General features: G+C 43.5%; 2 protein-coding genes across 6 annotated transcripts in view; both read left to right on the forward strand.

Annotated features, from left to right (window-relative positions):
• LOC139561896 (engulfment and cell motility protein 2-like) overlaps positions 1 to 9,000 on the forward strand; it is a 31,131-nt gene extending 22,131 nt beyond the window's left edge. For 3 of the 5 annotated variants that reach the window (XM_071379300.1, XM_071379318.1, XM_071379310.1), the window contains 13 exons: positions 778 to 813; positions 1,249 to 1,299; positions 1,441 to 1,563; positions 1,676 to 1,795; positions 1,958 to 2,062; positions 2,229 to 2,337; positions 2,565 to 2,701; positions 2,925 to 3,088; positions 3,717 to 3,829; positions 3,985 to 4,092; positions 4,429 to 4,511; positions 5,503 to 5,580; positions 5,735 to 9,000. In XM_071379300.1, coding sequence (XP_071235401.1) covers positions 778 to 813; positions 1,249 to 1,299; positions 1,441 to 1,563; positions 1,676 to 1,795; positions 1,958 to 2,062; positions 2,229 to 2,337; positions 2,565 to 2,701; positions 2,925 to 3,088; positions 3,717 to 3,829; positions 3,985 to 4,092; positions 4,429 to 4,511; positions 5,503 to 5,580; positions 5,735 to 5,935 — 1,428 coding nt within the window. In that variant the 3' untranslated portion in view covers positions 5,936 to 9,000. The remainder of the gene's footprint in view (positions 1 to 777; positions 814 to 1,248; positions 1,300 to 1,440; positions 1,564 to 1,675; positions 1,796 to 1,957; positions 2,063 to 2,228; positions 2,338 to 2,564; positions 2,702 to 2,924; positions 3,089 to 3,716; positions 3,830 to 3,984; positions 4,093 to 4,428; positions 4,512 to 5,502; positions 5,581 to 5,734) is intronic. The other 2 variants (XM_071379327.1, XM_071379332.1) reach the window with 1 other exon arrangement.
• Positions 9,001 to 12,369: 3,369 nt separating this feature from the next.
• Positions 12,370 to 23,402, forward strand: LOC139562009 (TBC1 domain family member 20-like). Its single transcript, XM_071379378.1, has 8 exons — positions 12,370 to 12,856; positions 14,713 to 14,898; positions 16,209 to 16,289; positions 16,851 to 17,037; positions 17,403 to 17,504; positions 17,640 to 17,781; positions 18,139 to 18,323; positions 21,743 to 23,402. Exons 1-8 carry the CDS (start codon positions 12,799 to 12,801, stop codon positions 22,008 to 22,010), a joined length of 1,209 nt encoding a protein of 402 aa, XP_071235479.1. The 5' UTR covers positions 12,370 to 12,798; the 3' UTR covers positions 22,011 to 23,402.
• Positions 23,403 to 23,564: the final 162 nt, after the last annotated feature.

Raw genomic sequence — 23,564 nt, forward strand, 5'->3', positions numbered from 1 at the left:
GGGAGTTTTTCAAGATAAAAAATAAACTCTGGTGCTAAGCACAGGCAAAATCCTAGCGGAAAACCTGGTTCAGTCTGCTTTCCACCAGACATTAAGAGATAAATGTACTTTTCAGCAGGACAATAACCTAAAACAAGGTTTCCCAAAGTCGTTCCTGTGCAGTCCCTAAGACGACCAGCCCTGAGAGGGTGGAGAGGAGGATTTCATGCTTCATGGTGTCAGTCTGAGCTCTGTCATTTAACCTCTAGAGCAGGGTTCCAGCCCGCTGGCCCAATTTTATTTGGCCCCCAAATGTTTTGAGCAAAAACCAAGTATTATAAAAATATATATATAATATTTTTTATAATTCTAGTTTACGTTGTTGGACATAAACTCTAAAATCATCAAGAAATCAGCTCAAAGTGATTAGGAAATCTGTTCCCAAGTATTCCCATTAATAGAGGCAAAGGCCTATGTGATCGTATCCAAATGTTATCAAGGTTTGAAATTATTCTGTTTTTGTCATGCTATATCTGTTTGGGATTCTTGAGGTCAATTTGCAGTATACGAATTATTTATGACTATGTTCCGGCTCCCCCGCAATCCGCTCAAGGACAACGCTGTGTCATGTCACATACTGTACTGTTGTGCTCTGCGTCGCCATGCCATATCGTGCTGTACTTTACTGTACCATGCTGTTACTGTGCATGCTGTATCTCGTGAACCATGTATAAGTGTGCATTATTTGTTTCCATTGCCATCACCGGGAACCCCTCCTCCCAATCCACCCCCCCTCAGGAAGAGCATAATAACCCCCTGGACCAGCGGCTCACTGTAAGTACACATCATCCCACAATCCTTTGCTCCACCCTCTCCGCCCCCTCTTCTCTCTGATCCATAGAGAACCATGGGCTGCCACCCTCATAGTTCAATCCACTCAGATGAAGTCAGTGGGGAAGAATACAGTATGCAATCTTGTCATAGTAACTCTGAGTCCCTCTAGTGGTAGCAGCTGCGTTCGGCACTATTAGACATGTCTCACTGGTGATGACGTCTGATGATGTGACCCCCCCACACACACATACACACACAAAATACATATGGAATTGTAACAGTTATCAACCCATTCAGGGCCAAGTGATATGACTGTGAGCCTTTCCTCAAATTAGCCTTTTGATATTGTTGTCTGGTAGTAAGCTTATTGCCTACCTGTTTCCATACTGGCCTTGCTTTTGAGGCTCACTGTATTTGTCTATATCTCCCTCTCAGGAGATGGCGAGCACCCTGGCCCAGAAACACCTGCGATCCATCATCCTCAATGTGAGTTTCGGGGAAAGCCTGAGTGTACTTGTCTTGGATAACCAGTCACAACCAATCAGCCCTTCATAATAACATGATGCTTTCTAAACAGTACAGATGGATAGCTTCTACTGCTCCTAATATGTGTGTCATCTCTCGCAGCACGTTATCCGAGGTAACAGACCAATCAAAGCCGAGATGGCGCACCAGCTCTACGTGCTGCAGGTTCTGACCTTTAACCTTCTGGAGGAACGCATGATGACCAAGATGGATCCCAGCGACCAGGTAAAACGACCAGAAGCAGTTTTTCTTTTTGTATTCCCTGAGTCTTTTACCTCAACCCTTCTGACCCTCATATCATTTGATGTTTTTAAGTTCTGCGCTCCTCCATTTTCAGGCCCAGAGGGACATCATTTTCGAGCTGCGCAGGATTGCGTTTGACGGGGAGAACGACCCCAGTGGCACGGAGAAGAGAAAGGCCATGTACACCAAGGACTACAAGATGCTGGGCTTCACTGTGAGTCCAGCTAGTGGGTTGCTTTCATCTGTATAACTGCTCTCTAGAGAAGTTGTTTGGGTCGGAGAGTGAGTGGATGTGTTAAAATGGTTGTTTGGGGTCATAAAGGGATTGTTATGGGTCTGTCTGTGTCATTGACTCTCCTGTCGGTTGTTTCTCCAGAACCATGTGAACCCTGCCATGGACTTCACGCAGACCCCTCCAGGGATGCTGGCCCTGGACAACATGCTCTACCTGGCCAAGCTGCACCAGGACACCTACATCAGGGTGAGTGTGTGTGTGTGCCATTTTTAAGACCGAGCCTGTACCACACTCCAGTGAAGGTTTTCTATGACAAAAATATTTTTCTGTACAAATAAAATGTTATATTTCAAATGGTAGCACTTGAGTTTTCCCCGAGTGTGACCATATGTGTGTGTGTCACTCACATCAGATTGTTCTGGAGAACAGCAGCCGCGAGGACAAACACGAGTGTCCTTTCGGTCGCTGTGCCATTGAGCTCACCCGTATGCTGTGTGAGATACTACAAGTGGGAGAATTGCGTGAGTACACTTCTCGCAGATGGACACCACACATTACGACGGCTTTAAGGCTGACGTGGCATTCAAGGAAGCCTTCATCTTTTTAGGGCTTTTCCAAGCTAATCAGAATGGCCTACCTCATTTTTATTATACATGTATCCTCAGAGAGATAACTGATGTATCATTTTTCAAGACAACCTCATGCGTTAAAGTAAGTTTTCGACGGTGTGTGTGTTCCTTCTCTCCAGCCAACGAGGGCTGCAACGACTACCACCCCATGTTCTTTACTCACGACCGGGCGTGGGAGGAGTTCTTCTGCGTCTGCATCCAACTGCTCAACAAGACCTGGAAGGAGATGAGGGCCACGGCTGAGGACTTCAACAAGGTCAGAGTTCATCCACCAGAGTCTGTTGACCACTTGGTTACATAGGCCATTGATTACTCCTATCCATCCCACTTTGTTTATCTGGTTGACTCTGGTTGGTAAAGGAAAAGCTGATAACTCTCATGGCTTAGATGTAATAAATGTAACAAGTACCTACGTTTCGACAGCTAAGCTGCCTTCATTTATCAGGGTTTTCACTAAATGTTTGACTCTGGTTGGCCAGGTGATGCAGGTGGTTCGGGAGCAGATCACCCGGGCTCTGGCCATGAAGCCCTCGTCCCTGGACCATCTTAAGGGTAAACTGCGAGGCCTCAGCTACTCTGAGATCCTGCGTCTGCGCCAGTCGGAGAGGATGAGCCAGGACGACTTCCAGTCACCACCCATTATGTCAGTCCCACATCCACGTTAACTGTTTGACTTTGTCCATCAGATTAGTCTGCCTCTGTGTTTGGGTTTAACCCCTCATGTCAGTATTTTAGCCTCTCTTCAGACTTCATTTCCAAAGTTTCATGGTACTGTATGACAGGATTGGGGTCAATTCCATTTAAATTTGGGAAGGAAACTACAGAGCCCCTTAGGGGTCAAGGTGGAGAAAAAAACTGCCAGGCTAATCCATTCCCTTCTTTATTCGTTCCCTCAGTTTTTTTTTATAAGTTACTCCTATTCCTGATTTGTGTAGCTCTAGGCCTAAAAACATCATTCTCATAAGGCGATGCAAAAAATTATCTGTGAACGGATACAAAAACAGAGGGACAGGATTAGCCTGGATGTTTTTTTACTTTCTCCACCATGACCACTAACGGGGCTCTGTGGGACACTGAAATTCCAATTCCACTTTTTTTCTAATTGAAAAGCATTCAGGAAAATTGGAATTTCAGTTTACCCTCTGAATTGACTGAATTGAAATGGAGCTGACTCCCACCCTGCTCTATGAACAATATAGGTTAGTTAGAGTGTGTGTTTTGGTTGCTGTTCAATGCTAACAGACCTAATGTATGTGAGTGTTGTGTTGCAGTGAGCTACGTGAGAGGATTCAGCCAGAGATCCTGGAGCTGATCAAGCAGCAGAGGCTCAACCGCCTGTGTGAGGGAAGCTGCTTCCGCAAGCTGGGCAACCGCCGCAGACAAGGTGGGCACAAACACTTAAATAAACAAGGTGATAGGAGCAAGAGCAGTGTGCGGGTTTTCTTTTAAAAAGCATTATTCCTACGCACCTGCAACAAGATACTTTTTTGAATATTTGCTGAGCAAGACCTTTCTGCCGTCATCTTTTGTCCTCCTCAGAGAAGTTCTGGTTCTGCCGTCTGTCTCTGAACCACAAGGTGCTGCACTATGGAGATCTGGACGAGTCTCCCCAGGGGGAAGTGCCCCTTGAGCTGCTCACCGACAAGAGTGAGTCTCCTGGCTGCAACTCTGTGTCTCCCCCCACTCACTCAGCGTTGGGGTCACCGTGACCTGTGCACTCGTGACTATTTGAGATTCTAGTGAGGTTGCCTATCAAAAGGCAAAAGCTAATCAGGTGAAGTCTCATAGCACATGGAGAGGCATCAGCTCTGAGCTGATGTTGCACAGATTCACTTGTCGTCTGGAGGGCAGACGATCCAGTCAAGTGTTACGACTGACACTGACTGATCCACATCACACCTAGGTCAGTGGAACTGTGCAGTGGTTGACTTAGATAAATGCCTGTAGTCTTAATTTCCTGCTCTTTGTCATCTTCCCCTGCAGTCCCCGTGTCTGATATCAAGTCTGTGGTGACTGGGAAGGACTGCCCCCACATGAAGGAGAAGAGTGCACTGAAACAAAACAAGGTAGGCTACTGTGGCGTCCTATCAGCAGAGGGCATCCCAAATGGCAACCTATTCCCTATATACTGCACTACTTGGATATAGGGTGCAATTTGGGACATAGACCTGTTGGCGTGATGTCTGTTAGCATGACTGATATGTAGCTACGAGCCCTACCTCTTCTTCAGCTCAATGGTTATGGAGTATCTAGGGAGTTTCTCACTCCTCCGTCCTCTCCTCGACTCCTCCGTCCTCTCCTACGTGACCTGGAAACCAATAAGTGGTCGCCATATGTATGAGAGTGTCAGTTCGTTAATACGCCAACGGAGGACTTTGCTCCTCTTCTCGATTGCAATCTCCAGCAGAGGATACTCCGGTGTATCCTACTGCGGGAAGACTTTTGAAATCTGCCACCTCCCCTTTGAAACAGCTGTTTTCTCGGATGAGAAAAGCATGTACACATTTAAAAGCTATATGTAACAGTGTTGTTTCCGTCCCACTCCTTGCCCCGGCCTGTAACCAGGAACCCTCTGAACACATCAACAACTGCCTTCCATGAAGCATCGGTACTATTCACTCCACAAAAGCCACGGCCCTTGCAGAGCAAGTGAAACAACTACTCCAAGGTCTCAGAGCAAGTGACGTCGCTGATTGAAACGCTACTAGCGCACTCTGCTAACTAGCGAGCCATTTCACACCGGTTACATATACGCTACTTATCCTTTTATCTATAAAATAGCACAACTAGCTACATTTAATTTTATATCTCTTTACACATGTTTTGGGATTCCACCTCCTGTAAACGTCATTTGTCTGCTAAGGGAGTCTCATTTCATACAAGGCCATTTGTTTTCACGTTTCTTCACCTCCTCTCCTCGATTACCTTTTTCCAAAAGGAGGCGAGGAGAGGACAGAGGAGAGGAAATCCAATTGAGATTCTCCACATCATCCTAGTGCACTGTATGATGTTTATATTAGAGGTTTGGACATGAGGTGTGCTCTCTTGTTTGGGTAGGAGGTTTTAGAGCTGGCCTTCTCCGTCCTGTACGATCCTGATGAGAACCTCAACTTTGTGGCCCCCAACAAATATGAGGTGAACGGCATGTTTAACTCCTTAGAATGAATAACTCTGAAGACATGATCTGCGTTGTCAGGGCATACCGCAAATGTACTGTATGTTATCTGACCCGTGCTCTCTCTCTGCTTTGTGTGTTGTGTGCGTGCATGCGCCTGCCTGCACTGAGCAGTACTGTGTCTGGACTGATGGGCTGTGTGCGTTGCTGGGCCGAGAGATGGGCAGTGACCTCACCCGCAGCGACCTGGACACGCTCATCTCCATGGAGATGAAGCTCCGCCTCTTGGACCTGGAAAACATCGCCATACCTGAAGCCCCTCCCCCTGTGCCAAAAGAGCCCAGCACTTACAACTTCACCTACAACTACGGCTGAGGGGTGTGTTTAAGGCTGGTTTGTGAGAGAGAGCTGGGCCGTATTTGTGTCGGTGTGTGTGTGGGGCACGGTTGCGTGTGTGTATTTGTGTGTAATAAGACGAAGAAAACCACTCATCCCCTAGCCACTTAATCTTGAACTCAACATCACTTGTCTGATGCTCTGAAATCCAACTGCCCACAAATAATCCAGGCAGGCTACGTAACACTAGACAACAAAATGTTCCATTGTATTTTTTTTTGTTTTAATCGCCGTTATGGTACAAGCTTGACACCAACCTGAAAGTTAATATTTTGTTTCGTAACTCATCACTTCATGGCCTTATCAACTTTTTTTGTTAAATAAGCTCTGTGTGTTTTGAACAGTTACAGCTGAGCCCCACTATTGCTTCATGCATCGTCATAACAACAGAACCAGATCTGTTTGAACTGACACATCACGGCCCAGGGTCTTTTCCAAGGTGTTGTATTCTAGTCACTGCCCGTGTCTGCTCATCCTCTAATTCAGTACTAATCAATATTATTGATGTTTGTTATGCAGAATCTGATTATATTTTTGTAAATGACTGTGAACTCCGTCTCAGCTTTGAAGAGAAGGAACATGAACTTTCTAGCAACCTACTAATTTGAATTTAAAAATTGTGGTTTAGGGCACAAAAGATTGAGCTAGGTATTAAACTGACAGAGGTATCAGAGAAAGCAGTAAGCCATTTGTAGGCTTATCACATATTTGTCTTCTATAATTATTATACTTTGCACAGTCAAACTCAGTTGCCAAATGGTGATCTGTATGTGGAGACATTTAACACTAAACAAAATGGAGCTTTCACCACGCAAGCACTCTGAAGTCACATATTCTCTGGAATTATTAGATTAGGAGATGGCCAAAATGCCTCGTAACATGAATCCTCAATGGTCAAGGTGTCAAATATTGGATAATGTGTTTTTGTTGTATCTTGCACTGCTAATGAAAGTAACAAGAAATGTGCTCAGTATATGCTATTGGAGTTTGGTTACACTGTACGTAAATTAATAGGATTCAGTGGTCTTGTATTGCAAGTTATTTGTAAAAAGGGTTCTACCTTTGTAAAGGGGTTCTGATATTTGATGTCCCATTGTTCATAGTACACAATCTGAAAGGGATGTTATGTCAAAGACATCACTGTCAAAAGCTTGTAGCTGCTTAGAGAATTCTACAAAATGCCACATTGAACAAAGTCGGGTTGCTAATGGATACCCCAACAGTAGGGAGACTTCTGAAGAGGCTTAAGCATTAGGTACTCTTTAACATGACTTGCTAAACCATGACCGTGTTCAGGCTAGTGCTGGTAGTGAATGACATGTTAGTCATGAAATACATTTACAGTTGAAGTCGGAAGTTTACATACACTTAGGTTGGAGTCAACCACTCCACACATTTCTTGTTAACTAACTATAGTTTTGGCAAGTCGGTTAGGACATCTACTTTGTGCATTACACAAGTAATTTCCCCAACTACTGTTTACAGCCAGATTATTTCACTGTATCACAAATCCAGTGGGTCAGAAGCAGAAGTCTACATACACTAAGTTAACTGTGCCTTTAAACAGCTTGGGAAATTCCAGAAAATGTCATGGCTTTAGAAGCTTCTGATAGGCTAATTGACATCAATTGGAGGTGTACCTGTGGATGTATTTCAAGGCCTACCTTCAAACTCAGTGCCTCTTTGCTTGACATCATGGGGAAATCAAAACAATTCAGCCAAGACCTCAGGAAAAAAAATGGTAGACCTCCAAGTCTGGTTCATACTTGGGAGCAATTTCCAAACGCCTGAAGGTACCACGTTCATCTGCACAAACAATAGTACGCAAGTATAAACACCATGGGACCATGCAGCCATCATACCCCTCAGGAAGGAGACGTGTTCCATCTCTTAGAGATGAACGTACTTTGGTGCGAAAAGTGCAAATCAATCCCAGAACAACAGCAAAGGACCTTGTGAGGATGCTGGAGGAAACCAGTACAAAAGTATCTATATCCATAGTAAAACGAGTCCTATATCGACATAACCTGAAAGGCCGCTCAGCAAGGAAGAAGCCACTGCTCCAAAACCGCCATAAAAAAGACAGACTACGGTTTGCAACTGCACATGGGGACAAGACAAGATTGTACTTTTTGGAGAAATGTCCTCTGGTCTGATGAAACAAAAATGGAACTGTTTGGCAATAATGACCATCGTTATGTTCGGAAGAAAAATGGGGAGGCTTGCAAGCGGAAGAACACCATCCCAACCGTGAAGCACGGGGGTGGCAGCATCATGTTGTGGGGGTGCTTTGATACAGGAGGGACTGGTGCACTTCACAAAATAGATGGCATCATGAGGAGGGAAGTTATGTGGATATATTGAAGCAACATCTCAAGACATTAGTCAGGAAGTTAAAGCTTGATCGTAAATGGGTCTTCCAAATGGACAATGACCCCAAGCATACTTCCAAAGTTGTGGCAAAATGGCTTAAGGACAACAAAGTCAAGGTATTGGAGTGGCCATCACAAAGCCATGACCTCAATCCTATAGAAAATGTTTGGGCAGAACTGAAAAAGCGTGTGTGAGCAAGGAGGCCTACAAACCTGACTCAATTACACCAGCTCTGTCAGGAGGAATGGGCCAAAATTCACCTAACTTATTGTGGGAAGCTTGTGGAAGACTACCTGAAACATTTGACCCAAGTTAAACAATTTATAGGCAATGCTACCAAATATTAATTGAGTGTATGTAAACTTCTGACCCACTGGGAATGTGATGAAAGAAATAAAAGCTGAAATAAATCATTCTCTCTACTATTATGACATTTCACATTCTTAAAATAAAGTGGTGATCCTAACTGACCTAAGACAGACAATTTTTACTAGGATTAAACGTCAGGAATTGTGAAAAACTGAGTTTAAATGTATTTGGCTAAGGTGTATGTCAACTTCTGACTTCAACTGTACATATGGTATTCATATATAAATCATTGTCTGTATATATTGTGTTGCCTTACTAAAAAAAATGTATTTTGTTTGGTGTGAATAAATATGTTAAACTGGTATGGTATGTTTGTTCTGGAAAAGAGGGTTTTGAAATGACTTTTCACACGTTTACATTATCTTCATGCAACCACGTTTATTGTAGTACACATTTGTGTTGTAGCCCTGGACAAACATACCTCATTCAGCTCATTGAGGGCTTGTTGACAAGTTTAATCAGGTGTGCTTGTCAAGGGTTATAATAAAAAGGTGTACTGTTGGGGGTACTCGATGAGCAGGGTTGGGAAACACTACTATAGGATCTATTGAACAAAGCTCTAGTCTGTTGTGTAAAGCCTCATTTTAACACGGTTGTCTTTGTGGTGGTGACTGTCCCGGTCAACTGTAAGTGCTGTTATTGCGAAATGTAAATGTATTGGAGCAACAACGGCTCAGCCGCAAAGTGGTAGGCCACACAAGCTCATAGAAACGGGACTGCTGAGTTATAAATCGTGTAGCGTGTAAAAATTGTCTGTCCTCGGTTGCAACACTCACTACTGAGTTACAAACTGCCTTTGGAAGCAATGTCAGCACAATAACTGTTCGTTGGGAGCTTCATGAAATGGGTTTCTATGGCCGAGCACTCAAGCTTAAGTTGACCATGTGCAATGCCAGGGGTTGGCTAGAATGGTGTAAAGCTCGCCGCCAATGGACTCTGGAGCAGTGGAAACGCGCTCTATGGAGTAATGAATCACACTTCACCATCTGACAGTCCAACGGACGAATCTGAGTTTGGCGGATGCCAGGAGAACAGTACCTGCCCGAATGCATAGTGCCATCAGTAAAGTTTGGTGGAGGAGGATAATGGTCTGGGGCTTTTTTTCATCGTTAGTTCCAGTGATGGAAAATCTTAAAACTACAGGATACAATGACCTTTTAGATGATTCTGTTCTTCCGACTTTGTGGAACAAAACAAGGTCGATACCCTGTGCACAAAACAAGGTCGATACAAAAATGGTTTGTTGAGATCAGTGTGGAAGAACTTGACTGGCCTGCACAGAGCCCTGACCTCAACACGATCGAACACCTTTGGGATGAATTGGAACGCCATCTCTGAGCCAGGCTTAATCGCCCAACATCGGTGTCTGACCTCACTAATGCTCTTGTGGCTGAATGGAAGCAAGTCCCCACATATAGTGGAAAGCCTTCCCAGAAGAGTGGAGGCTTTATAGCAGCAAAGTTGGTACCAACTCCATATTATTACCAATGACTTTGTAATGAGATGTTCAATGAGCAGTTGTCCACATACTTTTGGTAATGTAGTGTAGGGCCGACAGGCCAGGAAGATAGGTCCGGCCGGCTGGCCAGGTAGGTAACCTACCTGTCTTACCGGACCTACCTATCTGACCGGCTGGCCAACCGGACCCAACTATCTGTCTGGCCGGACCTAGTTATCTGGCCGGCTGGCCGGACCTAGTTATCTGGCCGGTTGGCCGGACCTAGTTATCTGGCTGGACCTACCTATCTGGCCGGACCTACCTATCTGGCTGGACCTACCTATCTGACTGGCAGGCCGACCGGACCCAACTATCTGTCTGGCCGGACCTAGCTATCTGCGTAGGTAGGTTCGGCCGGCTGGCAAGACAGCTATCTGGCCAGCCGGCAGGCCGGACCGTGTTCTCTGCCCAGCCGTTTGGAATTAGCCAGGTCCGGCAGGCAAAATAGCTATCTTACCGGCCGGCCTGCCGAACCTAGCTATGTGGCTTACATTTCTGACCGGCTGGCCGACCGGAACTAGCTATATGGTTGGCAGGCCGACTGGACCTACCTATCTGGCCGGCCGTCTGGACCTATATATGTGGCCGGCAGACACAATGCCACAGATGTCTCAAGTTTTGAGGGAGTGTGTTATTGGCATGCTGACTGCAGCAATGTCCACCAGAGCTGTTGCCAGAGAATGACATTTTAGAGAAATTGGCAATATGTCCAACCGGCCTCACAACCGCGGACCACGTGTTTGGTGTTGTGTGGGCGAGTGGTTTGCTGATGTCAATGTTGTGAACAGAGTGCCCCATGGTGGCAGTGGGGTTATGGTATGGGTAGGCATAAGCTACGGACAATGAACACAACTGCATTTTATCGATGGCAATTAGAATGCACAGCGACACCGTGTTGAGATCCTGAGGTCCATTGTCATACCATTCATCCGCCACCATCACCTCATGTTTCAGCATGATAATACACAGCCCCATGTCACAAGGATCTGTAAACAATTCCTGAAAGCTGAAAATGTCCCAGTTCTTCAATGGCCTGCATACTCACCAGACATGTAACCCATTGAGCACGTTTGGAATGCTCTGGATCAACCTGTAAAACAGTGTTTTCCAGTTCCCGCCAATATCCAGCAACTTCGCACAGCCACTGAAAAGGAATGGGGCAACATTCCACAGGCCACAATCAGTCTGATCAACTCTATGCGAAGGAGATGTGTTATGCTACACTCCAGATACTGACAGGTTCTGATCCACGCCCCTACAAAAAAAAAAAAAAGGTATCTGTGACCAACAGATGCATAACTGTATTCTCAGTCATGTGAAATCCATAGATTAGGGCCAAATTAATGTATTACTCATTACCCGCACCAATTTATGCTGGGTGTAATAACTTCCGTGGTTGATGCTTTTTGCCTACTCGGAAATTACGATATGAAACGTTGATTTGAACCTTCTGACTTACTAGTGGGTCAGGCGGCGCCCCTCTGATTCATATCCCGTGACTTCTGATGATAGTTCTCGATTATATCGACTGATTGGGTCTGTATGTGGTAGGAATTGCAACCCTTGTTGAAAAGGGCAGTGGCTTCGGCTAACCTCGTATAAAAAATATTTTAAAAAGACGGGTTCCAGCAGCGTCCTTGCTCCGTACGTCAACATCACCTGTAGCGTATTCATTACGCCGATTCTGTTGGAAAATGTTTTTTAACGGAAGCAAACTAAACGAAACGTGGAGGGACTTACCAAAAACGGTCGTCTTGTTATGTTTGCTTCCGTTTGGTTCTTAAACGCTAAACCATAGACAGTACTCTGTAAGTAAACGGTTTCCGTAATGAATATGCCCCTGCTCGACAGCAATCAGCGCGGGCACCTTCACCAAAGCATCGAATCACAGAGTTTCTAAACCCAGAGGCGCAACATTACGAGACTTCCGGGAATGCTGGCTAAACAGACGAGACGGGAAGTCAAGTGAACAATTATTATTTAGTTTTTAATTTTCTCTAAATCTAAAGGCACAACTTAGATTCGAGCCAATGTTTTAAGTAGTCGAACATGGTATTACCCCAACCTTGTGAAAGTAACAAACGGACACGTTTTCATTTTCGTCAAAAACTACTTGATATCGAAAGATTTCCGTTGATTTGACGGCCTGCACATGCGGAGTTCGGTGCTAGACGACCGTTAGTCCCGATTACATGTTGATACGCATGAGCCTTGCTATCCAACGTCGCCATGACATCGCCTACAAGTGTGATCGGGGAATTCTATTGGAGAAGCAGTTTTAGCCTGTCTTCATACTGTACCGTCTTTGATCAAATTAATTGTCCGGCAAAAGCATAACGTAGCTAGCTGACTAGCTAAAATGTATCTCTCTAAATTATTACGTTGTTAATTATGTGAGTAATCAAATGTTTGCAATTGGCTATACTTTGCGATAAAATAACCAATAGCTGAATGACGTCGATAACTGATCTATTTAGTTAGCTAGGCTAGCTTGGTATTGGTAACATTTGTCATGTACAGCTAATCAGTTTGTTGGAGAAAGAAAATGATATCTATCCAATAGTATAATCTACGATGACGAGAAGATTGTAGTGTGGAAACCATGAAAAGATCTAGAAGTGTTGGTGCGTCTTCACCTTTGAATGGGATTGGGAAACAAGGTAACGTTATTCTAACGTCATGGACATTCATAGTTTTTTTCGTTTAGCTAGCTAGTTAACGTTAGCTAGCTGTTAGCTAGTTACCCAATTAGTTGAGAGGATGTGACGAATGTGTCTGGCTAGCTAACTAGTTGTCATGTCATGACGCATGTTTGCAAACTTGTTTTAACTAGATTAGCTAGCTAATGTTTACGTTAACAGCTGGAAAACGAAATGCATTAACGTTAGCTAACAGCACATCATTGACTGGTAGTTACCCAGGCATTATTTGACATGGTCTCCTTAAATCTTTCACCAATCACCGGAACAGTACTAGGAACGTATAAGAGAACGGGGTTATACTACAGGCTTCCTTAAAATACATAGCTAAATTAACTGTAATACATATTTAATACTCCTGAGAGCACACAAGTATTGCCAGTTTGTGTGGCACAGTGACATCAATATCCAGCAAAGGCACAGTGCAGGGGGAGTGTCAAAAGGTCATGAATTGGGCTAGCCAGGTACTAACGTTACATTACATGATGGTTGTAACTCCCCAACCCAGTGGTTAATTTACTGAAGTACTCCCTCACACTTCAGTCAGCTGGGTGTTTTCAGTTCAGTTTTGTCAGGTATGTACTTGCTTGTCTGATGCAGTGTTTCCTAAACAAAATGTTTTATTTTATTTTAAGAACTCAGTACGGCTTTCAACTTATTCTTGAAAGTTTTAATAGTAGAATGCACAAGGTGCAATTTCGAAATTGGGTAGTGCATCATCAGTTTTCCTCTTGTCATGTTAGTCATTGCCAGTGGTGGGAAAAGTACCCAATTATCAAGTGAAAGTCAACCAGAAAAATACTACTTTAGTAAAAGTCAAAAAGTATTTGGTTTTAAAAATCTACTTGAGTATCAAAAGTAAAAGTATAAATCATTTCAAATTCCTGATATTAAGCAAACCACACAGCACCATTTATTTTTTATTTTTTATAAAGATAGCCAGGGGCTATCTCCAACACTCAGACATAATTAAGCATTTGTGTTTAGTGAGTGTCTTATATGTTATAATAAGCACATCAGACTGATTTTTTTTTTACAGATAGCCAGGGGCACACTACAACACGCAGACATGATTTACAAACAAAGCATTTGTGTTTAGTGGGTCCTACAGATCAGAGGCAGTAGACATGACCAGGGATGTTGTCTTGATAAGTGAGTGAATTGGACCGATTCCTGTCCTGCTAAGCATTGAAAATGTAACTAGTACTTTTGGGTGTCAGGGAAAATGTATGGAGTAAAAAGCACATTATTTTTCTTTAGGAATGTAGTGGAGAAAAAGTAAAAGCTGTCAAATGTAAATAGTAAAGTACAGATAGCTAAAGAAACTACTTAAGTAGTACTTTATTTTTACTTAAGTACTTTACACCACTGGTCATTGCATACCTTAGAGAGCTATTTATAACTTTTCAGAAATGTCCAGATCAACTAGCCCATGTCAGCTAACGTTTTTTAGCCTATACATTTTGTTGTAATGTTTGAGTCACTCAAATATCACATAAATAAACAATAAATATGACAATGTGTAGAATTGCACGAAAATTAGCTTTTAACCTACAAAATGTTCTCTACGTCAACAAGAGGGTTGTGAACAGTGCTTGTGCCTATAGAAATAGACGTGGCGTGGGGGGGTTCGGGATGTTCCCCAATGCTGGAAGGGGGGCCTGAGTAAAAAAGTTTGGGAACCCCAGGTCTGATGGATACTTTGCCTGTCGCCTTCTGAGTTTAGCTATCTCAGGAGGATGTTCTGGCTAATGGCCACTGTGCTACTGTAACTGCTGTGAGTTGAGACCTCACCTGAACCGTTGTCATGTGGTAAGATGGGGACTCCCGGAGGAAGAGGAAGTTGGCGGAGATCTCTCAGGCCCTGAACGTGACGCCAGTTGACGTGGCAGTGCTGAGGAGGATGGCCATCAGCGAGGGGGGGCTGCTCACTGATGAGATCCGCTGTAAAGTGTGGCCACGGCTGCTCAACGTGCCCACCGACATCCTGCCTGAGAAACCAGGTGAGCTGCCTGGTCATTGACAGACCAGGGATGCCACTAAGGCTAGAAAGGGTAATAGTCCCGTATCAAGCGTAGGGGCATGTATTGGGGTCTGAGCTTAATTGACAGCAGATTTTGTCACTTGAGTTAGTCATTGCTGAACCTGATAGTTTCATAAATTACAGAAGAGTCCACATCTCCACTGCAATTGCCTATATATCTTCCATGCGCCCAACAACAGTTGGTGGTTAACAGTAGTAATGCACCGATATGACATTTTTGGCCAATACAGATATCCAATATTTTCCGATATTTACCGATATTTTGAATTTTAGTGTCCTTTTAAGCATTCTTTCACAGTTAAATAGTTACCACACACACATGGATGCAGCGGTCTAAGGCACTGCATCTCTGTGCAAGAGGCTCCACTACAGTCCCTGGTTCGAATCCAGGCTGTATCACATCCGGCTGTGATTGGGAGTCCCATAGGACGGTGCACAATTGGCCCAGCGTTATTCGGGTTTGGCCGGGGTAGACCGTCATTGTAAATAAGAATTTGTTCTTAACTGACTTGCCTAAATAGGTTACACACACACACCACACCACACTGACCAAAAAGTTATTTTGTTGGCATTTACATATGTCCCCATTACCAGTAAAACATAATCAAATCCTATTTCTTTCACTTGCTGTGCTGTTTCGTTGTTCAGTCGTTTCATTCTCAACCAGGATTTCTATGGAACGCCGTTTGGGTCTTTTCGTGTCTTAAGATATACTATTTAACACGATTTGACGTGTCAAAACACTATTTGACGTGTCGATTAAGCTTGTTGACCAATCAGGACCTGAATATGACTGCACGTCATATAATAATTTAACGCGTTGGTACATTTTTTACGTCATGTACCACTCACTCGTATTTCATAACAATTCATTGTTGTATGCTATGATGCTGGTAAAGTTGTCTCGTGCACCTACAGTGCTGGTCATTAAAAAAAAAAATCTTGCTGAAACTGAAAACTTCTTCTTTCAAATGACTGCTCGACTTGTTGACTGCTCGATCCACGCAGCAGACATTGTGGGCTAAGTTAGGAATGCTGTGTTGCACGTTTAGCTCCAAATTTTACGTGGCGTCATTACGTCATGTACCTACGTTTATATAGGTATGTACGTCAGCTTTGACATCGGTTTTGCACATCGGTGTTAAACTAGACATCGGCCGATACCGATGTTGACATTTTTAGCTAACATCGGGCTGATTCCGATATGTTCACCCGATCTATCGTGCATCCCTAGTTAAGTGTGACCTGATCTCTCTCTCTCTTCTCCAGAGGAAGTAGAGCGGGAGAATAATAAGGACTATAACCAGGTGCTGTTGGATGTCCAGCGTTCCCTGCGAAGATTCCCTCCTGGTGAGTGACACAGGTCTTAGAATAGCACTAAATCATGTGAGGCAGTGGTGTGGTTTGTCATCATTGTCTGATCTGCCTGCTTCCCGCTTGAATTTGACTTGTGTGATGTAGGCCTACAGACTACGCAACCCTGTCAGTTTGTATTTGTTTCTTTTGGAGAGTGTCCTAGATGTCTGTATGTTACTGCTTTTATTTATTAAAGCAGCAGAAAGTCCCGAAATGGAGAAAGCATAATCTGATTACTGGGTGCTTTGCAATTCATTGGAATTCTGCCATGCTTGTGTTTCACTGGCCAAGAATTCAGGACAACCTTTTTGCATGCGAAAGTTTGGTCATTGTGTCAGGAAGGGTGTGACCGTCTTCTTTTCCAGTTGTATACCACAGAAGCCTAATTTGGGAGCTGCCTGCATAACTCAAGTCTCCTGTTGACATCAGTGCATAAGATACACAAAGGCCAAGTTATACATGCTTTTCCCTAGTTAGGATTTGGCCCATAATGAGGAAATCAGCTGGGCCTTTTGACTTGTGACCTTTTGACTTTTGACTCATCTCCCTGTGTAGGCATGCCAGACGAGCAGCGTGAGGGTCTTCAGGAGGAGCTGATTGACATCATCCTGCGGGTGCTGGGAAGGAACACTCAGCTGCACTACTACCAGGGCTACCATGACATCGTGGTCACCTTCCTGCTGGTGCTGGGCGAGCGGCTTGCTACCGCTCTGGTGGAGAAACTCTCCACGCACCACCTCAGGTGGGTCTCTGTCTCTCTAGGTGCTCCCCTCCCATAGGAGCTTGGCTTTCAAAGGGGTTTTAAGTAGACGGGAAGCCATGTAGAAAAGAGAACGTAGCCAGTTACAATACAAGATCAGCACATCCTGTTAGTTTCAGCATTTTATACTGTGTGCAGGTTTAAATAATTGTAAACTGCGCACAGTTGGCTAGATGAGTCATCCTATACAGTTGCTGGTGGAGACGAGGCAAGTCTCGAAGCATTTAATTTAACAATACGCAGTGCTACTTTCTATTTTTATGATTTGACAGACTGTCTTGTTGATTATCTGATTCTGGTTCAGTTTGTCAAGTGTCCAGTTTGTCTCTTCTGTTCCTTTACTGCAGGGACTTTATGGACCCCACCATGGACAACACTAAACACATCCTTAACTATCTGATGCCAATCATCGAGAGGGTCAATCCAGAGGTGCATGACTTCATGCAGCAGTAAGCATCTTTTCTCTTGTTCTGTTAGTACAATCAGTAATTTGTTCAAATAACTAATGAGCACAACTAATGTAGCTATAATACCAATAATTTGACGTATTGGTAAATGGGTGTCACTACGTTTTGTGTCCTCAGGGCGGAGGTGGGCACCATCTTTGCCCTTAGCTGGCTCATCACCTGGTTTGGCCATGTCCTGTCAGATTTCCGACACGTCGTGCGGTTGTATGACTTCTTCCTGGCCTGCCATCCCCTGATGCCAATCTACTTTGCTGCTGTGGTGAGCGTTCTTTTTGGGACTAAAGTAGAGCATTTTTCTAAGTGACTCCAAACATAACCCTCTTTTTCCTTTTGTCAGTTGACATGGATCTGATATTTAGAAATGTGCCTTTAGCCATCCTTAGAGTTCAAATGTGCCTCACAACTAGTGTTTTATAAAAATTAAAAAACACGTTTTTTTTCCAGCAGCAAAGAGCTTAGCTGACCACTTATGCTGTGTTTTTGTCTTCGGACAATGTCTTATAAGTTGCCGTAGAAGTTTGATAACAACATCTATTGAATTCAATAAAATGTTAACTGCTTGTTGTACTGTGGGTGTGTGCGCGCTCGCACGCCGTTTGGTCGGTGTCTGTTCCAGATTGTGCAGTACCGGGAGGATGAGGTGTTGGACTGTGAGTGTGACATGGCATCGGTGCACCACCTCCTGTCCCAGATCCCCCAGGACCTGCCCTACGAGACGCTCATCAGCCGCGCAGGAGACCTCTTTGTCCAGTTCCCCCCCTCCGAGCTGGCCAGGGAGGCTGCCCAGCAGTACAGTCAACAGTAAGCCTGCCTCCTTTCTCGCTTGTCTCTGTCACGTAGTCTCTCCCATGGATTCTCTCTCGCCCACCCCCACTAGATCCTCTACCTCCTCCTACATCTCCTTTCCACAAGACTCTTTTCCTTTTTCTGTCTTTCCCCCTTTCTTTTTCTCTCTTTCTTTCCCTCCTCTTTTTACCTGCTGTTGCGAGTCGAATGTGTAATCTGACAGAATAACCTTCATCTCCCTTGACAGGTGAACTGTGCGCTAATAACCTGACACTGAGCTAATTCTGTCTACTCCTTCACACTAGCCTGTACGACTATTATCATGTACTTATTTCCAGCGTATTTAAACAATAACACAGGAATTTGAACATGTACATGTGTCTTTCTATAAATAATGGGGCCAATGTGTGACATTGGGATAAACATTTCTATATAGTTTGAAACTAAACTAAAATACATTTTATGCAGTTCCAAATGTGTACTTTGAGGAATAAATGTGAATATATGCAAATTGGCCCATAACTCCAGCTATACAACAACATAGGTCTAGGACTATACATCCTTTAAGCCGGGTTCATTTATATAATTGTACATATAGGGCCTAATATAGAACCCTCCCTCCCCCAAAAGCATGCAAAAAGTAGGCCATAACCACTTTAGAAATAATGAATTCTTTAGGCCTTGCTTAGGCATTGATATTCAATTATTCCGTTCTAAAATATGAGAATAATGTGGACATTGCATGACTACATAGATTGGAGTAAGACTGGCGACTTTTCTGTTTCCTGTGTGGCAGACGCAGGCACACATAAAGCCATGTGTAGCATTAATCTCACCATCCCTCTTTTTATAAAGAGAAAGCCACCAAAAACCAGGTTGCTTTTTTTTAATGGAAGGATTTGTATGGAAAGCCAAGTTGAAGCCAACATTAGATGTTGTTGTCCTCATAATAACCGCACATGGTTTTACCTCAACAGAGTAGAGTAACACCCTTCAATTAAAGTAGCGGGAAACAAACAAAAGTGGCCACATCTCTCACAAAAACGGATAAAAATGAAATCACAGATAATTATAAGGGAGCATGAGAATTTATCAATTGACTACAATAATTACAAGGACTTTTCAACCACCACATGTTTAAGGTAGGCCTATACCAGTACTTGAATTTCTGAGCTCCAAGTTCAAGTAGGCTCCTTGTATTGTTTAACATTGCAGGTGTAACATGGAAGCCAAAATGTATTTATCATGTTGTTTAATTGAAAAACAGAAAGGAAAACGCTGCACACTGCTGCTCATGCTCCATGGTGATATTTATCTACAACAACGTTTCGACCCTTAGGTCTTCATCAGGCATTGTTGTAGATAAATATCACTTGGGAGCATAAGCAGCAGTGTGCAGCGTTTTCCTTTCTGGTTTCCATGAGTTTGCCTACAACTCCAGCACCTGCGGAAACTACCTGGATGTGCTTATGTTCTTCAGCTTTTGTTCACGTTATTTCATTACCAGATCATATTGTCAAATAAGCCCACTAGGCTATGTCATTTGTTGCCATATATATCCAGAATAATTATTAGGAATAGCGTTGGGTGTTGCGCAATAGTCTATCCTACACAATTGCGCACACAGACTGTGTCCAATCATGAACTCGTTACCGTGACGCATTCTCTGTTTAAATCTAACGAGATCCTGCTGTAAATCAAACCGACGACAACCGGTGATCAACAACAATTCACTCGAGATATTCGATCCAACGTGGATCCAGGCACAACTGTCTTCACCAGCGTAACGAATGAGAGACAAATATTCTTGACATTCCTTGCGAACACTTGGGCTGTTTTAATCGCATGCGCTATCACAACAGCTTTTTGTCACTTGACTATCATTCTGAAAATTCCTTCCTGGATCAGATGATGTGTGAAAATATCGCTGCGTAATTAAACAGCTCGACACCAAATACGCATCCAACAAGTATTATGCATAATTATTGAAGAACCACGGTGTTGATTTAGGTTTTAAGTATAAAGGTAAGGTGACTCTCGGTTAGAAGCATTCGTTTTTTGCAATCGCATACATTATTTTGGATTTGTGTGCCCATAAACTGTTTTCACGCCGTAACATAAGGAGACACAAAATGTTACACTGTGGCGTGGTAGGAAGGCCCGGAAAATCGTTAAGACTCCAACCACCCACCGCCATAGACTATTCTCTCTGCTTCCGTATGGCAAAAGGTACCGGTGAATCAAGTCTGGCAACAACAGGCTCTTGAACAGCTTATACAAGCATTAATATTGATAAATAGCTACATGGACTAATTCATTTAACTTTGTATTTTTATTTGTGCACTGTCTCTGTGCACACTCACGGGGCCCTACACACTTCCACACACACTTCATCTGTTCACTCACACTTAATATGCACAATTTAATTTCTACTGACCCTACACACGCACACTCACTCGCATACAAACTGCTGCTACTCTGTTTATCATATATCCTGTTGTCTAGTCACCTTACCCCTATACATATCTGCCTCCATCACTCCAGTGTCCCTACACATTGTAAATATGATATTGAAACTGACCCTGTATATAGTATGCTTGCTTACTTATTGTGCTCTTCATATTTCTTGTTTTTTCCCCCTAGTATTACATTGTTATTGATTATTGCATTGTTGGGTTTTGAGTTTGAAAGAAAGGTATTTCACTGTACTTATGCATGTGACATTAACTTGAAATGGAACATTCTGAGATCTCCATACAAAAAAATCAAGTTCAATGTCTAATTTAACTGTTTCATGCATAATATATTATATAACGACAACTTACATTGCCATAAATGCAAGGACCGACAAGTTATGTTTTATGTCATACAATTTTGGAGAAATCCGTCAACACAAACCATGAGAAAGGGTTAAAACAGGTTTTAAATCAACTCTTGAATTTAGTTGAATATAGCTATGTTCCCCCCTTATATCTTAATATAAAGACATGAAAAAAAATTGGCAGATTATTATCAATTACTTCTCAACAGCTGTAACAAGTTGTCCAACTTAGGAAATCCTCACGGGTATCTTAGTTTATAGGAAATACACACATACCCCAAGCGAAGGTTCTGTATATTTAGGAAAATACATGTCCTTCCTTCTGATGTTTGTTCTCCTAAGCTATACCACTAGTATGGGAGACCAATAGAACTAGTTTGTACTCGAACTCGTTTGTACACGGTTAGCCACAAACAGCCATGAAATCATGCAAATTCCTCTGCGCTGTCACAGCAGTAGCTGCCTGGTGTTAATAACATTGTCCTCTGTCTCCTCCTTCATATTAGCCTGTAGGTCTGTTATCATGTACTTATCAGCATATTAAGCAATGACTCTTGAATTTGAACATGGCTGTAGCCGCCTGGTGTTAATAACATCGCCATCTGTCTCTCAGGATGGCGCCCTCCACCTTTAAAGACTTTGATCTGACCCCGGAGCAGCAGAGGCCGGACACGGTGCTGCGGAGGCGGCGGAGAGAGAAGCAAGCGCTGAAGGGAGCTGCTGCAGGTGCTATGGTGGCGACCGCCCAACCCACCGCGGCTCGGCGCTTCGTCCGACTGGCCGTCATGGGGCTCACTGTGGCCCTGGGGGCAGCCGCCCTAACCCTGGTCAACACGGCCCTAGAGTGGGTGCCCAAACTGGACCTACACCTCTTCCCCTGAGAGAGAGAGAGAAGGGGACTTGTAGGCGAGCGAAGGGGACTTGTAGGCGAGCGAAGGGGACTTGTAGGCGAGCGAAGGGGACTTGTAGGCGAGCGAAGGGGGCTGGCGGCCATTACAGCAGAAGACATCCACGGGAAGGAGAGAGAATAGAGATCTTTGTAAAGAGAATATGGAGTTCTTTTCCACATTTTAATATGAAGGACGTGAATGGGACAGAGACTTGACTGTCGACGTTGTATTTAATTTATATTTGTTAATAAAATAACCGAATGGTGATAAATGTTGTGCTGAGAGAGATTAAACTATTAGCAGTGATGGCAAGCGACAACTTGTAGCAAAGACAGGTTTCCTAGGTTGAAGAGTTGTCACCGGGGTCGAAACTGCTGCCAATGAAGAGCGTGTGTAAGAGTGTGGATGTGTCTGAAATGGCTCCCTATGTAGTGCACTGTATAGGGAATAGGGTTTCATTTTAGACAGTCTGCGATCAGGTTCAGGGGTGAGTTAAATGTCCCTCTGAACCTCACATGGGCCATGTTGGCACAAGGACAGAGATCCCGCTAGCCCGCCACTGGTATGGTACCCCCCCCCCCCCCCCCCCCCCCCGGCAGATCATCAAGTTGAATCCTCTGCCTTCAACAATGTCCCGCTTCCTTTCATTCTGTACCGAGACCAAATACACATGTCTTAGTCCCGTCTTTGTATGTATAGCACTTAATTTTCTAAAGCATCATTATTATTGTTAAGTAAGTTATAGGAAATATACATTTTGTACAAACACACCCATGTTTAACATTATATCAAATTAAAGGAATCCATTTGGGTCTTCTGACCTTATGGATGACAATTTGCAATAGTTACTTTCCACAGCATGCCTAAATTAGGTTAGGTTTGGAATAGGTAAGCTTTGTGATCTGTGACAAAGCACCGATAGCACTCCCAGACATCCCATGAGCCTTGGCTTGATCCCATGCTTTTATTGCACAATAATGATGTCCTATTACATTGTTTGCACACCCTATCCTCACATTTCAACCAAACTCACCAAATGGCCTGGTCGTAGAAATGACAAGGTTTTTTGCACATTTAATTTTAAGAAATGTTGCTTGAGCTTATTGACTACAGTTGACATGATTTGAATGTGTCGCATTGGACCTACTAAAATTTGTTCAACAGATACATGAGTAGAATCATGTGTAGTCGACTCGATTGTGACACGCAGATACTCAGCGGTGCCTATTGACTCCCATCAGTGTTAGCCATGGATGGTTTTCATTGCACTGAAATAGCCTCATTCTGTATCATTGCAATGGTTTTTATCAGCCTTTTATGTTGAATTGTTATATTTGTCATGAGAATACAAAATATATTAAAAAAAGATCAATGCAAACTGCATAGGTTGAGTGAACATATTTGTTTAGTTCCTATGTATTTATCGCTACATATAGAGTATTTCTTTAAGGTGAATGCAGTAGTGAAAAAATTAAGGAAACGTTGAAAATCACCAGAGTCTATTTAAGGTTTCTACCATCTTTGTTTACGCTAAGGGCTAAAAAT

The sequence above is a fragment of the Salvelinus alpinus genome, chromosome 2 (assembly GCF_045679555.1).
Source record: "Salvelinus alpinus chromosome 2, SLU_Salpinus.1, whole genome shotgun sequence".
Lineage (NCBI taxonomy): Eukaryota > Metazoa > Chordata > Actinopteri > Salmoniformes > Salmonidae > Salvelinus > Salvelinus alpinus.